Source organism: Buceros rhinoceros, unplaced genomic scaffold (genome assembly GCF_000710305.1).
Source record: "Buceros rhinoceros silvestris isolate BGI_N320 unplaced genomic scaffold, ASM71030v1 scaffold17364, whole genome shotgun sequence".
NCBI lineage: Eukaryota > Metazoa > Chordata > Aves > Bucerotiformes > Bucerotidae > Buceros > Buceros rhinoceros.
In genome coordinates, this window is record NW_010407853.1 from 16378 (window position 1) to 33099 (window position 16722).

The following is a 16722-nucleotide window of genomic DNA, read 5'->3' on the forward strand; positions in this document are numbered from 1 at the left end:
GAGTGCTGTACTGGAAAATACTCCTCAGCTGTAGATGGAAAATGGAATGTTTGCTTTGCTTTTATGTGTATGCAAATTTTCTAAGACAGCTTTCTAATTTCTGTAGCTTTTTTGGTCTTTTTAAGGAAACCATAATACTTTCTGCCCTTTAAATTGACACAGGTGGGCGGAAAAGGAACTTAACATGATGAAACTTTTCTTTGACAATTTGGTACACTACATTCAGGCCGTCAGGGAAGGACGACATAAACATGCGTTGTAAGTACACAATGACTTTTGAGTGTTTGATCTTAAGTTTTTTTAAACATTTCAGCTTTTCTTCTGGTGCTTCTGATGTGTTCTTAGAAGTAAATACTTCTGTAGGGACATAACAATAAGATTTTAAAGAGCTTCCTTGACCTTAAAAAACCCACACAGCAATAGTCATATTGAATGTTTGTTGACAAACAAAACACGTAAGTTTTTATATATTCAAATAAATTTAAAGTGATCTAATATAATAAAAGTATTCACGTGTTGTAGTGTAAGGTCTGTTGTCATTAACTTTTACGGTATTTTTTTTTTCTGTTGAACACATTCATCCGCGCTTTCCACTCTGTATGATTAAAATCATGTGTATATACACAGAGGCAGTACAATTTCTAGTCTATTCCTCCACGACTGGAAAGCTTGACAATGTCAAACGTAGTATGTGAATATGGGCATCCACAACTGAAAAATGTTGCTATTTATGGGTCAAATTTTTACTTCATCATATACCTTCATATTGGACATTGCTCTAGTGAGAAATTACCTCAGAAATTGTTTGAAAATGCAACAAATTGCTTTGAATTCAGTCAAAATGAAAAGCTGTTCTGCCCCTTTGACCATTAAACTTCTACCTTATAAATAGAAATATAAGTTAACATTTTAAAATGAGTTATGAAAATATTTTTACAAAGAGCAGGTATCACCTGGGATCAGAAATTCGGAGTAGAAATAATCTGCATTTTACAAGTTAGGGAAAAAATTAAGGTCAAAGGGCCAAATGACGAAGTGATGCTTTTGAACCAGACTGTATGTCACAAAACCCCCATCCCCCCCAAAAACAACTAAAAAAAGTACCTTTTTTAGTGCTGACTAGTGCGTCATTCCACTTGTAGGGTGTGGTTCTGTAATGTGTACAGCTGGGCTATATACTGAAATAGAAGTTTGGAAAGAAACTTATAAGAAAAAATAATTTATGCTTTCAAGAGACACGAGTATGAGTGGAAAAAAGTTGAGACAATGAATGATTAAATAAATTTCTGTTGTTATACAAATTTAAATTTTAGGTACAGCCACAGTGCAGAAGTTCAGGTTCGTCTTCAATTCCTGACATGCGTTTTTTCAACTCTAGGATCACCAGATCATTTCAGTAAGTGTTTGAGGTACCTTTTCAGAGAAGCACCTCAAAGTAAGGCTCACATTGTTCTTAATAACCAATATTATCTTAAATAAACATGGTGTTTTAAACAGACAGTTTTAAATAATCTCTGGTACAGTTTCAAAAGAAGGAAGATTTTTTGATGGAAGCACAGGATCAACGTTGGAATTTAGATTCTGTGACAGTTCTGCAAGAAGAAATTTTTATGTTCTCCGTGCTGCGGTTTTTCTAAATGTTAGGATTGTAGTAATTACTGAAGTGGACATAATCTATTCTGTATGTGTGGAGTTTGTTTCACGTCCATAATGTTCCCAGAGAGTTTTTACTGGAGTTGGGCGTAAGTAAGTTGCGATACCAAAGAGAATTATTCAATTCTTTATATGGTAATACTGTCCAAAATTGGTTGATGCTCCCCGTAGAGTCTTTCACAAGAGTGGTATTCTGTATGATGGTCCATCTGGATGGATGCTGAAATCTTCTTGCTCTGGAATGTTAAAAACAAAAAACTTGTGATGTTGCTGATAGAAATCTAAGTTGAACGTAATTTTCTGTGGTTTTTGCAACTCTTGGAGGCTTTCTCTTCCATAAATTGTTTTGGCTGCTCTCTTCTAAAGCTCTTGTAAACTAATAGGGTTCAGTGTCATCTCAGCATCAGCTCTGTACAGACTTAGCGGCTGACCGCGTTGAGGTCATTTATTAAAACAACTGAAGGGAGGGGGCTTTTGGGTAGTCCCATTATAATCAGTTGAAGTTGGCATACAGTGCTTGGCTCGTCCCTCTGGTCATTAGAGTACGGGAAGGAAAGAGCATATCTGTAGCCAAGAGAAAAAGCCCCTTGTGACACTGTATTTACTATTATTGGTAGGATAGCCGCAGTTCTTTTCAAGAGATCTGTTGGGATCACAAATAAGAAAATAAACTAAGAAAATAAAGCCAGGGTTCGCTTGAAAGGGGTAACAGTGAAATAGTTCCAGAGATGCAACCACAGTCTCAACACCCAGCTCAAAGCTGGGCTCTAAGTTGTGCCCAGTAATTCCTTATGAACTGAGAAACAACCTGCCATTTGGTTCAAGATCTCAGGTTAGCCCACACTGTTCATTGGTTTAGTAACAACTGACAGTACGACCAAAAACTGTAGCTGATTGCCAGCTCTAAAAGGGGAAACGCATACGATTCCTAATCAGTAAGTGGTGCTTTTTTCTTTTGTTCTTTCCTAAAACTTCTTGTCCTGACAAAAACTATTCTGATTTTTCTGTATGTATTCTCGGGTCTTGTAAAATATCCCCTATACATTTGATATTATAAAAGGGCAGTTAAAAATACTTTTCTAATTTTAGGGTTGAGTTTAGAACAAGTGGACATACTGTGGCACTGCTTAGTAGAAGACTCTGAATGTTACGATGATGCACTACACTGGTTTTTAAACCAAGTACGAAGTAAAGACCAGCATGCTATGGGTATGGAGACTTACAAGCATCTTTTTTTGGAAAAGGTATGTCGAGAGTTAATGTGCAATCTTATTAATTCTAATAAAAGTGTTTCTTTCCATATCAGCACCATTTAACGTATTTAAAATTGCTCCTATGAAAAATATGTCTTCAGTAGTCTGGGAGGGCCCCACTTGTCATGCAGTAATTCTTCTCTGCTTGGAGGGAAGAGGGGAACGGATTGATCTGAATTGTTTTCACAGTTTCTTTACAAATAGCCCGTCTGTTGTATCTGAAGCTATGCAGCACTTCATTTCAATTTCAAAAAAAAAAGTCCACAAACCTTTATGGATATAGAGCTTACCTGACTAAAAAAATGACTACTGTTTTTGGGAGGGGTGTATAAATCTCATCGATACATCCGCTGAAAATATGAACATGCAGCAGGAGAGCTTTTTGCAAGGGATCCCATCCGTTTCAACGGATGACATTGCGAAATGGTTAGGTTGTGCAATGACTGATGCAGTCTGGTTCTTTTTCAAGGCTACACAGTTTTTTGTCTAGTTCTGTCAGTGTAGGAGTTTTTTGAACGGACACACCGTGTATGCTAACAAGTTGTCTTACCATTGATAAGTTAAGCAGCTAATGTTACTATAATAATTTTTGTTCCCTCTGCACTGTTACAGTCCCATTCAGTGGTAGATAAAGGAAGTTTGTTTAAGCCAATTGTAGTTGATTTTTTGTATTCTATATAAAATTCAGAGAGTGTGATCTTTTGCAAGAATAAATTCTAATTGTCTACTACATTCGTTGGTAGTTACAATCGTGTTGTGCTAATGAAATAAATACCCTGCAATTACTATCTGTTCCATCACTGAATTTTTTCCCCATACTAAAGTACATTCATTTTATTTAGATGCCACAACTAAAACCTGAAACTATTAGTATGACTGGCCTAAACCTCTTCCAGCATTTGTGTAATTTGGCTCGGTTGGCTACTAGCGCATATGATGGTGGTTCAAACTCAGAGGTAAGCCTGGATTCTGTGCTCATGTTTTTTATTCTTTCTGAAAGAAGGAGAAGTTGGGTTGTATGTCTGCAGTGGTATATATCTTGAGAACTTACTGGCTTGAACATTGCTCACTGGTTTGAGCTAGTAAAGTCACACCCTGTAGTGGTGGGCTCTGTACAGATTTCTGTAGGTTAACAGAGAAACTGTCTTGGAAGTAAAATTATATATATCAGATATTTTTCTGTGAATTGATTTGCGGCAATTTATTAGAATTTCTATTCTTGCAGTGCCTACCAATAATAGTTGTAGATTAAAGGCTTCATTTAAAAGTATACCTGTTTGTCAAAAATGAAAATTCACTCTTAAATTTTAACCAGTTCCCCTCGTGCTTCATAGTCTGGAAATAGTTCCGTAAAAGTTAGAATTTTATAGTAATTGATGTGCACTGTGGTGAGAACCCAAGGAGAGGAAAAAACTGAGGTATTTTTAGTAATTACATCAAGTGGCTGATAAAAAAGCATCACTCAGTCAGAAAAGCATCACTCCTAGTAAAATAACGAGGTGATGTTTTATTTCTGTGCTTGTTTTCCTTTTGTCAAAACAGTTGTGTGGCATGGACCAGTTCTGGGGTATTGCTTTAAGAGCACAGTCTGGTGACGTCAGCCGAGCAGCTATCCAGTATATCAACTCTTACTATATCAACGGTACGAATCTTCATTTCTGTTTTTTGTTTAAACTGCTGAGAGGAATATCTAGCTTTAGCCTCTTTTATTCTTAGTATTGAAATGCGTAGTCTCCAAGTTGTGCTTACGTGATTTACTTTTAACTGGTGTTACAGGTAAAACTGGTCTGGAAAAAGAGCAGGAGTTTATTAGCAAGTGCATGGAGAGTCTAATGATAGCATCTAGTAACCTTGAGCAAGACTCTCATTCGAGTCTGACCATCATTGAAAGAGGACTCTTAATGCTGAAGACACACCTGGAAGCTTTTAGGAGAAGGTAAGTAGCTCCCTTGATGCATTTGGATGCAGAATTTATTTCCATTCCTCTTTTCATAGTGATGAATGAGTTGTTATTAAAGTAATAGCATCTTTGTTTTTCTTTGTATAAAGTAAGGACAGTAGTGGATAATTTTGAAGGGTAATATATATGGTTTAAACAGTTACAGTAGTTCACCCTTGTCCTTGTACAAAGATTTATGGATGTGATTTGTGTTTCCCCATCCTTTACCAAAGAAACTTTCAAAAGTTTTTTTTTTTTTTTGTGAATTGAGAAAATATCAGTAAATTCCTTTTACTTTGAAAAAACAGCGAACAAAGGTGCTAAGTTTTGTCTTTCTGTTGCTGCTTATTGAACGTTTGTGTTAAATAGTTTTTGACAAAAATACTTTTTTCAATGTTTTTACCTGCTCCTTAAGGTTCGCGTATCACCTGAGACAGTGGCAGATCGAAGGCACTGGGATCAGCAGTCACTTGAAAGCCCTGAGCGACAAGCAGTCACTACCACTACGAATTGTCTGCCAACCGGCTGGACTTCCTGACAAGGTAAGTTAAAAACTGTGTTCCAGGTCCTTCCTACATTGTTTAATTTCAGCAAGTCCACTGTGCGCTTTGACAAATGAAACCCATGTTTTATTTCAGATGACTATAGAAATGTATCCTAGCGATCAGGTGGCCGATCTACGGGCAGAAGTCACCCACTGGTATGAAAACTTGCAGAAGGAGCAGATAAATCAACAAGCACAGCTTCAGGAGTTTGGCCAAAGCAGCCGCAAAGGGGATTTCCCTGGTAAGCTGTTGGACTCTTAATTTTTTGTACTGAGTGTTCATCCATTTAGGGCTTAGACGATCACGGTGTTTTCTTCTCTTGATTTGGATCCGTAGTTTAATAACTTTAAAAAAAAAGTTTTAATGAGACACGCTGTCAGTAAACCAGACGGAACGCCTGTAACAATGTCCATAATTTTGTACACTTTTGGTGCATGCTGTTTTATTTTTCTGTGTTTATTACACGAGTTGTTAACATACCATAACTATGGCAAACTGGAGAACCCTAAAATTTCTGTCTGTCATTTCATAAACCCGGAATCCTTTGCTAGGTTTGAAACCTGTATTAATGACTTTTAAGTGCTTTGTCTTGTAATTGCTATCTCTGTTAGCTGATAGATGAGTAAAGTCCTGTAAGAGCCTGAATCTCCTGTTAACCAAACTCCTGAAGAAGTGTCTGTATTGTTCTCTGCAGGCCACCATGCGTTCAGAATCATCTAGCCACAGGATTTTTACTTTTCAGCTGCTAATTTTGAGAAGATAGGACTGAAGCTGAGACTCGCAGTTAAAAACTGCTGGTTTATTCATCTATACTGTGTTTAAGGCACTATTTTGTGTAAATTAAAGAAAAAACAAGGACTTTCTAATAACATTTTGTTGGTCGCAAAGATCTCTGAATTATGGTTCAGGATATTTACTGTTTGCACTTAAAAACTTGGGTCGTTGTGCATCACAGGAGACATGTATTGTAAGGTACACAGTGCACACCTCTGTCTCAGTGACCATTTTAATATACCTGTATTAGTTAATCTACAAGAAAAAGTAATTCCTGGTTATGAATCTAAAATGGTGATTATTTCATCAGCTGAGGTAGAAATCTGAACAGAGTGTATGGAATTCTGGTAAAAGTGAAAGGCATGTGATGCCAGAGTACAAGTTTTTCTCTTGCCTTTTCCTTATAGAGCTAAATCCCATTGTCCAGAATTGGGTTTTAGCTGTTTTCTCAGGTGGGATTTCAATTTCACAAAATAGTTAGAGATAAGAGAATTTTTGTATCAGCTTTTGGCTTTTGGAATTCTGTTGGGGTTTTTTTTAACTTCTTCTTACTTGTTCCATCTGCTGCTAACTGTGACTGGCACGCTGCTGGCCTCCTCCAGCACTCCTGTACACCTGACTTTTCACCAGTGTGTACCTGGCCATTGGATTTCCAGTGTCTGTACACAAAATGTCATTTCCATTTCCCTGCTCTTGGGTTTCATGAAGAAGTGGAAGGTCTGAGGTGATACCAGTCTCGTCAAAGACCTGTTGTCTTAAAAGGAAATTTAGTTTCATAAGATAAAGACACTGAAATTAAAGTTAAACCCGTTGTTACAGAAGTGAGGTAACTCTTACTGTGGAAAATGAAGCTGCAGGTTCTAAGATGGGCTAAAAGTACCTTAAAGCATTTATTAGTTACAGATATGTTTCTGCTGGTTTTACCATGGTGCTTCTGTCAAGGGAATATCCAGAATGGCCGCTAGCCAAAATTTTGAGAATGTATCTGTATTAGTAGATGCATTCACATTTATTTAATCTCTTCTGCTACAATAAATTGAATTTCTTTTTTTCCTTTTACCAGACATTTACCACATAATTCTTTTCAAGTCCCAAGATCTACTGTAACATCTCTTGCTCATTTGAAATCTCGATTGCTTAGAGAAATGTGAAATTACATTTGCTTCTCACTCAGGTTGTTTGTTACTAGACTGCTGAAGTGCAGAGACTGGTGGATTCCTGTATTATTTTTGTGGAAGATGTGTTCGCCTGCCTTTATCTGTTTGAAATGATTCAAGTTTCAAGGCAGCCAGCTGAGAAGGATGGGAACAGTGGTAGATCCATGAGATTGTTCCCAACTCTGTGTAAAACCTTCATGGCTTTGCTGTTAACTGACAGGTGTCTTTGGAGGGCTGCTGTCTATCCCGTTTTTCTCAAGAAGGTCCCCAAAATTTTGTTTGGGCAGGATTTGAGGATCATTTGTATTTGCCTGATACCTCCCTTTATCTGGCAGTCCATTGAAGTTCCTGTGTGTACACCTCACTGGATTGCTCTAGTTTGAAAACGTCAGCACTTAGGTGTGTATCTCAGCTCGTTTTGGGAAGCATCACCTGGATTTAGTGTGTGCACACAGCAGCAGAGACTGTGGACGTGGAGGACAGACTCTCAGTCACGACCAGCAGCCGCAGCAGGTTGACCGTGTGTGCGCTGCACCCCGCATGTCAGTGACAGTGCGAGAATGAAGCTGAAGTTCGCTGTGTATACATAGACACTTTGGCTGAAGCCTTGTCTTTGAATGCTCTGTTCTTAGAGCCAAGTAATAGTCTGATTTCTGCAAGAGGCTCAAAAAAATAGAATTTTCTGAAGAAGTCTCACTGAAATTGCAATGCTGAAGTATAGGGGTAGTGTGAGGCTGTTTGTCACTGGTGCAGAGGACCAGGGCCTAATGTTGGGAAAAGCATGCTTGGGAGAAGAGTGGCTGAAAGGCGTAGCAGATTCCAGTCCGTGACAAATACCTTCGTGCACCAGAACTGGTGTTAGGACTGTATGAGTACTCCGAGGCACAAAGTCATTGTGCGTGGTAAATCTTGGTTACTGCTTGATTGTCTGCGCCAAATGAAATTAAATTCTTAATCTTCTAATTGTTCAGGTTTCTTGTTCAACACTGAGAATTCTTTGAAGTGTGTTCTCAGTTTTTCCTTTCTGAAGTATATGACATCTTCATCTTACATTTAAGTAAGATTAACCATTGTGTGATACGAAGGGATTGTGTTGATGATCACAATCATTTTCCATTGTCCTTCTCTGGCATAGCATCATTCACTACAAAATATAGAAGACATGTTTTAACCTGTACTGTGAACACTTTTCACTGCAAGATTGGGTGGACTGTTATTGAAAAGGTTATTTCTGAATACATACAAGTACCTATGATTTAGGTTAATGTAATAATCAGTTCTCCTAAGTAGACGGAGTTGAGTTTTTCCCTCATTTTACTTGCTACACAGGGTGTACTACTAAAAATAAGTCTTAGCACTTTCATTAGAAAATGAAACTGTGATTCCAGAAGTTCACTGAAATTTGTTTTTATCCTAGGTGGCCTCATGGGACCCGTGAGAATGATTTCATCTGGGCATGAACTGACAACAGACTATGATGAAAAAACACTTCATGAATTGGGTTTTAAGGATATGCAGGTATTATCAGCATATACGTAGCAGGCACTGGAAAGGATTGGTTGATAGTTGCTTTTGTCTTGTGCAGCTGATAGGTGTGGTGGTGCGGGAAGGTGTACTTTTCTTTGGGAGCATCCTATAGTTTTCTGAAACTGATTGTTTCGTGCTATCAAATTCATGCCTCCTGTAAGCTCAAACTAATGCTGTCGGCCCTTGAAATAATTCGTAATTGTAAAAGCCTCATTCTAGTTAAGTTAGCAGGTGTGAAAACTCAAGGAATAAAAGAAAAAAAATCAGTCTTTTTTGTTCATCAAGGAAAATAAAGACCAGTGAAAACAGGCTCAAATATCCACATTTTGTCTGTTTTGTTGAACATGTACTAATTCCACAGTAGCAGTGACTAACTCTCAATCCTTTCACAGGTTAAATCTGAAGCATTTTTAATGGTCATCTGTAATTTTTTAATCCCAACTCAGAATTCCTGTTACGTGTGCTGAAGTCAACAGTATGGAAAAGCCCAGTTTGATTTGTAGAAGTGTGGATGATACCATGACTGTTCTAGGGAGGTGGGACTGTACCAAAACTTACTGGCAGATCATGACATACATTCTTGCCATTTAAAGGAAAACTGAACTAGAGTAGAGTCTCCCCAGCCTAAATGGTGAAATAAGGGATGAGGGACAAAGAAACAGGACTGTCTGCTGTAACAACAGCAGTGCATGCAACTACTCCATGAGTGCCTTAAGGGAAAGCAAACCCCAGCTTTAATTATGGCAGGTCCTTAAAATACTGCTTGGTAAAGATTTGACAGCAAAGGTACCGATGTATCATCAAGTTCTTAATTACGATCCTGTTGAAAACATCCCATGGTTTATCATACACATTTTTAAAATTGTCTGTCTCTTGTATTGTTTCCCTTTGCTTCTAGATGGTGTTTGTATCCCTGGGCGCACCAAGGAGAGAACGTAAAGGTGAAGGTGTTCAGCTTCCAGCATCCTGCCTACCTCCTCCTCAGAAGGACAACATTCCAATGCTGTTACTCCTGCAAGAACCTCATCTCACCACCCTTTTTGATTTGTTAGAGATGCTTGCCTCTTTTAAGCCTCCTTCCGGAGAAGTGGCTATGGAAGATAGTGAGGTAATTTAGAGTAATTTTGTTAGAATAATTACATTTCGCTCTTAGTTAACGGGATCTATTTTTCCTCTCCAGCCTACTTCTTGTGTACTCTATTCAATAGCTAGATATGTTTATTGTCTGTGTATTCACCTGTGGTATAGTCATTATCATTTTCTGATTGTCTTAATAACATTATTCTGATATATTTTGAATGTTCGAACTATCGTAGAAGCTCTAGTAATTCGTAAAGAGTATTGATGATTTAAATAGATGAGTTGATTAATAATCGGAATTGGCTTGCAGAATGGTTTGTAAAGGTTTTCTTACAAAACCACAAGCTTTATGTTTATATGCCATCATTAGCTTGTAGGAAATTAAATAACCACTAATATTTTCAAACCAGTAGTTTAATTTTTGTTACCACTCAAATACTTCAAAATATGTGATATGCTGTAAAAACTATGTAACTTTTTTTCTTGGAGGTTCAGAGAGACTTCAACTATCCTGCTCTGTTTATGGATTTCTATTAGATAGGAAGCAGCTTCTTCGTTGAGAGTAAACAGGTTTTTTGACTTTGGAGTCTTATTTGCACAATGAAGTTCACAATAAGAATGGTTGTTCTGTGGTTTGTCAGAGTGCAAGGTGTGAAGAACTCCATCTCCACGCAGAAAACTTATCCAGACGTGTCTGGGAGCTGTTAATGCTTCTGCCAACGTGCCCTAATATGTTGCAGGCATTCCAGAACATTTCGGATGAGCAGGTGAACAAAGAACGCGTGTTGGGCTTGTTTATCTTTTTTACAGACGGATGTTTTAATGTCTGGTGGTTTAGTTTGATTTTCCCCAGACAGGAATGTGAAATAGGAAGTATGTTAGGTATGCTGAGACATGAGTAAACCTAATAAACCTAATAATTCTTATGAAATTAAATGAAATTAAAGAGATGTCAGCTTAGTTCCCAAAGTTTGTTTTCATGATTTTGTTTAAAATAATTATTTAATAAATGCATAGTCAGACCTTATTGTCACAGACTTTTGGCTTGAGTTGAAAAGCAGCTGCTTCTTCTGCAGCCGTGCTTTCACGTCATGACTACAGTAATCCTTTTGTACTCTGTTCTCTAAGTTCAAAACATGGCTTCTTCCCTAGCTGTTTTCTTGCCCTGCAGATGAAAATTTTGCCTCTTTTGAAGTTGTTGAAATTACATTATCAATTTTTAGATGATATGGTTCTTGGTGGACACATGCATCAAAATTTTGGTGGAAGTCATGATATAAAGTATAACATTTGGCTTCCTCTCCTTTAAAATTTTATGTACTTGAGCTTGTAATGATGGTGGAGGTTTACTCAGATTTCATTGCTGATTGCACACTATTCAAGTTGTTAATCATGTTTAGAAACACTTTATTTCATATAATAGAATATATTGAAACCCAAATAATTTGTCCATATCACTTTAAAAACCCTCTCCTTGCATTTTTTAGATAGATCAGCATTACATGTAATTGTGTTAATTATATTCTGTCTTTTTTATCTTTTAAGGGTAATGATGGCTTTAGCTGGAAGGATCTTTTGCGAATAAAAAGTGCCCATAAACTTTTGTATGCCTTGGAAATTATTGAAGCTTTGGGAAAGCCCAACAGGAGAATAAGACGTGAATCTACGGTACTAGAGTTTCTTGCGCAGAATATATGTTTTTCTCTCTGAACCAAAGTATATATTGATGAGTTATTTTAATTCTTTCTTTTCACAATGAATTGTTCTTGTTTATCTTTAGGGTAGCTATAGCGATCTTTACCCAGACTCAGACGATTCGAGTGAAGATCAAATAGAAAATAGTAAAAACACGTGGAGCTGCAAGGTTGGATTTTCTTTCAGTATTCTGTGATACCTAATACGTTTTTTAAAAAAAGATATAAAATGAAAACCCAATTAAAACATGATCTGTCTTAGAGTTTCTGATCTCAAATTTAGGTATAACATTTTAAAGTTTTTCTGTGCTACCGGGACTGTAAATTTGCCATAGTGGTGTACAACTATTTCTTCTGTTTTTCAAAAAATACACAGCTGAATAGTTTATCAGTTTTATTTGTTTCTTTATAAAGCTTGGATCGGTATCTAACTGAACTTGGCAATATTTCTGTGTTTGCTTTCTCTCACCTTTGTTCCATAATATACTTACAGTTTGTTACTGCTGGAGGGCTTCAACAGTTACTGGAAATTTTCAATTCTGGAATCTTAGAGCCTAAAGAACAGGAATCATGGACTGTGGTAGGTGTTCCTTCACCCCTTTTCTCCAGAGTAACATAGCTGTCATTTGTAAAGACTTCTGTTGCTCTCAGCCTTTGTTACAGTTACTTTTCTATAGTAAGTGGAATAAATGAATTTTGTAATCGAAACCACCTGAGTCTATGCAATAGCCTTGAATATTCTATATTCCTTGAAGAATTTATTTTCCGTTTATTTTCTTTTTTGTACTGAATTTTTTTATATTTTGAAACTACCCTTTGTGTTTTTCTCTCTATTTTCGGTTTATTTTTTTGTTCAATCTTAAAAAATCCTAGTTTGTAGAAAGTAAAAATGTAGATTATGGGAGTATCTTAGAGAAAAATGTGCCTGGGTTCAGTCTTTAGCAATGACTGCAACTGCGCTGGTAGCACTATTACGTACCACACTTCTTGAAAAAAGTCACAGTTTGCCAAACAAGAAGGGGACACTTTAGTTTTGCCTTTTTCTCCTTGTTTTAAGGAGTGTTGTTATGTGTTGTTACAGTCTGTTTTAAAAGCAGTAATCTGTTAATTATCTTTCCCTCTGAAGAGGTCAAAAATGCCATTTCCCTGTGTCGGCATTGAGACTAAAGCGGTGGCATTGTGGCTGTGGTGTTAATAAAGACACTTTCCAATAATGAATATTATTCTTATTCATGTGATGTCTTTTTCATCATTATTCTGTTTTAGTTTAAGCTACACTCATGTCATAATGAGCTTAACTCCCGTGCTATTTCCTCTGTGTTATTTCACGCGCTGCATAATAGAATGTCTTGCATGCCCCTGTCAGTTGGGCTAGATCATGAAAATGCTTCCATTGTAAGAAGTAAGGGGTTTCCTGAAAACCCTTCCTCTTTAGTGTCTGTTCTGCTGTGGTTTTGCCAGTTATTTCTAGCCGTTTATCCTTTATACCTCACTGAGGCTTTTCATTTCAAATTCAGTAGTAGGCGTAGAATTATTTGTAAAAGAAATCTCTGAAAAAACGAAGTATCATCTTGTTCACAGTGGCAGCTAGACTGTCTTGCCTGCTTGCTGAAGCTGATATGCCAGTTTGCGGTTGATCCTTCAGATCTGGATTTAGCTTACCATGATGTTTTTGCCTGGTCTGGTGTGGCAGAGAGTCACAGAAAAAGAACGTGGCCAGGCAAATCAAGGAAGACGGCAAGTGACCATGTGAAGGGCCTTCATATACCTCGTTTAACAGAGGTGAGAGAGAAACAGTGCGTCCGTTTTGGGAACTTCAGAAAAATGACGCTTTTGTTTTGTGAAGCCTTTATTTTGGTAATAATGTAGTGGAAAAGTTACTAATCTATAATCCTACATGTTATTCTGCTCTAAAAAGTATTTAATTGCTTTAAACCTGGCAATTTTAAAAGCTGGAACCAAAACGTCTTTTGTCGGTTGGTGCGCATGTGAATTGGGAATTCAGAATTCCAGTGCTTCATCCCTATTTCTCAGATTTTGTTTTCCAAATGAACTACTCCTGGCTTTTTTATGGTAACCTCTCCCCATCCTCACTAAATCCATTTTAGATTCCTTTAGTAAACACTAAAATAACTTATTCTGCTAGGGATATCTGAGTGAGTAAACCTGTAGACCGCCTTACTGGATTCCTGCAGGCTCCTTTCCTGATGCAGACCAAGCCAGTGCTGCGGTTTGGCATCAGGGCTACATTCCCTTACAAATCAAGTACTCTTGGGCGCACCACCAGCTGTGATTGCTGGAAAATGTAGCTCTGAACTGTGGGCTGGAGCCACACTTCCCGTTTGTCATTGTCATACATGAAAAGACCTTACCAATTCCATAGGCATTAGGTATTTTGGGCAAAACAGATCCCTAAATTGCCAAAGCTACTATGATAGAAGGAAATTATCAAACATTAAATTTTTAACATTGTCTGTGTGTAAGTGCTGCTATCAGTTTCTATAACTAGTTTTACATTTTTAATTGTCAATTTTTGTCTAAGTATTTTAGAAGACTTTCTTCATGCTTTGAAAATTCTGTGTGGCCTGTCAGGTTCTATAAGGAGAAATAATTGAAGTGAATGTATAGTCAGTGGAATATGTTGATCACAGCAGTAGGTGAGATTGACATATCCAACCTCGTCCTCAGTGCTGTCTCCTCAAGCCTCAGGTTTTTAAAAGGAAGTGACTAGTCTATGGTTTAAAAAAAAGAATGCTGTGTTTTTACTAAACAGGTTGAGTGGTTGATTTTTCTATCCAGTTAAATTGTCTCTCTCAGAGAAATAGAATGAAATTTTAGCATCTAGACTTAGCCAATGAAGCACAGGATTTTAGATCTGCTTTACTGAAAAACAATACAAGGTTGAACTATGGAGATGCTATGCATTTTGCTCTTCCTCCCTCTACACAGGTGGGTTGTTTTACATTCAGACAGTGTGTATAATTTAAGAACAGATCAAAAAGCTTGTTGTTATATTAACTGTTTTTTTTTCTTTTGACTTCAATTTTTAAAGGTGTTTCTTGTACTTGTCCAGGGAACCAGTTTGATTCAGCGACTTATGTCAGTTGCTTATACATATGACAACTTGGCACCTAGGTACAATATCTTTTTATTTTTGTAATAAAGCTAATCAAGTGTGCACATTTTCATCGCTGCTTTAAAAAAAGTAAATAGCTCTTTCAGTTGTAGTCCCCGTTACCACCCATACCAGAAATTTAAGTCTGTAGGCATTAGATTTGCTTTTCTTAGTCACCCCTTTTGGTAGTTACCCTGCCCTTACAGGAGGAGTGAGAGAGGAGTGTGGCAAGGCCTCTCTGCAGTGAGAGTGTAAGACATACAGCAACAAACTTATATATTGTACAGTCTCATCAATTCTCACGCCAAAACTATTTCCTTGTTCTCGCTATAGCAATGAGCGTTCTCAATTTCAAGGCAATGTAAAGGAGAAATTCACTCTGAAGTTGCCAGTTTTGACTTGCTTTTCCCATCCCAATAATGTTAACTCCCTACTGCTGAAATTACCCTGATTGTTTTAGCGAGTGACCATGTACTGAAGGCAAGATTTTACCTTCAGAATCCTTTTACCTTAGTGATTTCTGCCCTTTTTACCTTCTGTCCTGAGAAAAGCAATTCTGTGTAAGAGTGCATCCTGACAGTCGGTCTGATGGTGGGGAGGCCAGGAGTTTTGCTACTTTAGGTGTAGCGGAAGTTCTTGATTCCAAGTAATGGGTAGTGTGTTTTACCTCGGTTTTAAAAGGATAAGGACTTCCAGAGCATTTCCAGTCAAGTCTGTAAACGTAAAACTTTAAGTTTTACTTAAAAAAACCTTCAAGTCTGTAAAACGTTAGCCTCTAGCTGAGTTGCAGGAATAATTTTAAATATATACACTGTAGTTTTGGTTGTATGACCTTTTATTGCAATTTATAAAAATTTAAGGAAATAAATAGAAACATTTAAACTTTGTCTAAAGTTTGCAAATGTTTATTCAAGCCTTTATTTGTGGTTCTTTATGAAGAATACTGGCTTTCTTCTGTCTGGGTCAGTTCTTGGTTCCTTTTTTGGATAAAATAAAGGGATTGTGGGGTTTTTTCTTGGCTTTTTGTCTTATTGGTAAAGCTTTAAGGGGGTTACTTGAAGATTTTAATAGTTTTGTTGCTAGTTTTGAATATGTCAAGAAATTAATCCTTCTAAGATTTTTAAAATTTTAGTGGGTACTTAAGAGTGACTGTGTTGTTACTTGTGTGTACTTGTATTTCTAAGTGATAACTGTATTTCTAAGTGATAATCTGTTACGTTCTGTGATAAAGTTCAAATGCCTTTATCTTCCTCCTGTTCAGGGTGTTGAAAGCTCAGTCTGATCACAGATCAAGACATGAAGGTTAGTGCTGGACTGTTATGAACTAACAGTAGTGAAAACATTTAAGATAACAAGTTATGTGTTTAATTTATTCCACCATTAGGGCGCTATAAAATTGTGTGCCTCACTCGTGCGAGGGCTGTTGTAGTCTGTGGGAATACACAGAGAGGTCCCAGCCGACGTGCCTGGCTTTCCTTCTCTGGAAATCATTTTACATGAATTGAAGTTTTGTTCTGCAGCAGCCTTAATCTCCAGAAGAGCTGGTTTTGGTAGGAAAACTAGCTGTTGTCTTATCTTCCAAAGAGCAGCATCTAAAGCACCATAACAGTCACCAATAGTCACTTTTGCCCTGGTTTACAGAAATCATTCTGGGGCCAGAATTCCCTGGAGCTGCCCCATCAGTCTCTCTTGGAGAGGTTTCTTACAAAGGTCTAAATGACCTGTGTCACATGAAGTCTGTATCAAAGTAATTGTCAAAAGTACAGCACAGGCTACAAAAATACAGGTGCGTCCTCCCAGGCTTGTAACTTGCCTTCAGTTTTTCCACTTTGTACTCGCTGTGGATGTTCATGTCTATGAACTGGAATTGCCAGTCACTGCTAGGTATCAGCTGCCAAAGTCTTACTTCTAGCTGTTGAGAGGAACAGATACGTATTAGTCTGGGGAAACCCCATAGCGAAGTTTCAGCTGACTGCTTAAGAAGT

General features: G+C 37.4%; 1 protein-coding gene across 1 annotated transcript in view; it reads left to right on the top strand.

Moving 5' to 3' along the window:
- Positions 1-16722, top strand: part of USP34 (ubiquitin specific peptidase 34) — a gene marked incomplete at its 5' end in the record, with an annotated part of 74177 nt that overhangs the window by 9867 nt on the left and 47588 nt on the right. The window contains 17 exons of the mRNA XM_010134662.1: positions 163-258; positions 1314-1396; positions 2743-2897; positions 3749-3862; positions 4449-4548; positions 4683-4842; positions 5261-5387; positions 5484-5631; positions 8739-8839; positions 9747-9956; positions 10570-10695; positions 11474-11596; positions 11709-11792; positions 12116-12202; positions 13204-13404; positions 14675-14757; positions 15999-16039. Coding sequence (XP_010132964.1) covers positions 163-258; positions 1314-1396; positions 2743-2897; positions 3749-3862; positions 4449-4548; positions 4683-4842; positions 5261-5387; positions 5484-5631; positions 8739-8839; positions 9747-9956; positions 10570-10695; positions 11474-11596; positions 11709-11792; positions 12116-12202; positions 13204-13404; positions 14675-14757; positions 15999-16039 — 2039 coding nt within the window. The remainder of the gene's footprint in view (positions 1-162; positions 259-1313; positions 1397-2742; positions 2898-3748; positions 3863-4448; positions 4549-4682; positions 4843-5260; positions 5388-5483; positions 5632-8738; positions 8840-9746; positions 9957-10569; positions 10696-11473; positions 11597-11708; positions 11793-12115; positions 12203-13203; positions 13405-14674; positions 14758-15998; positions 16040-16722) is intronic.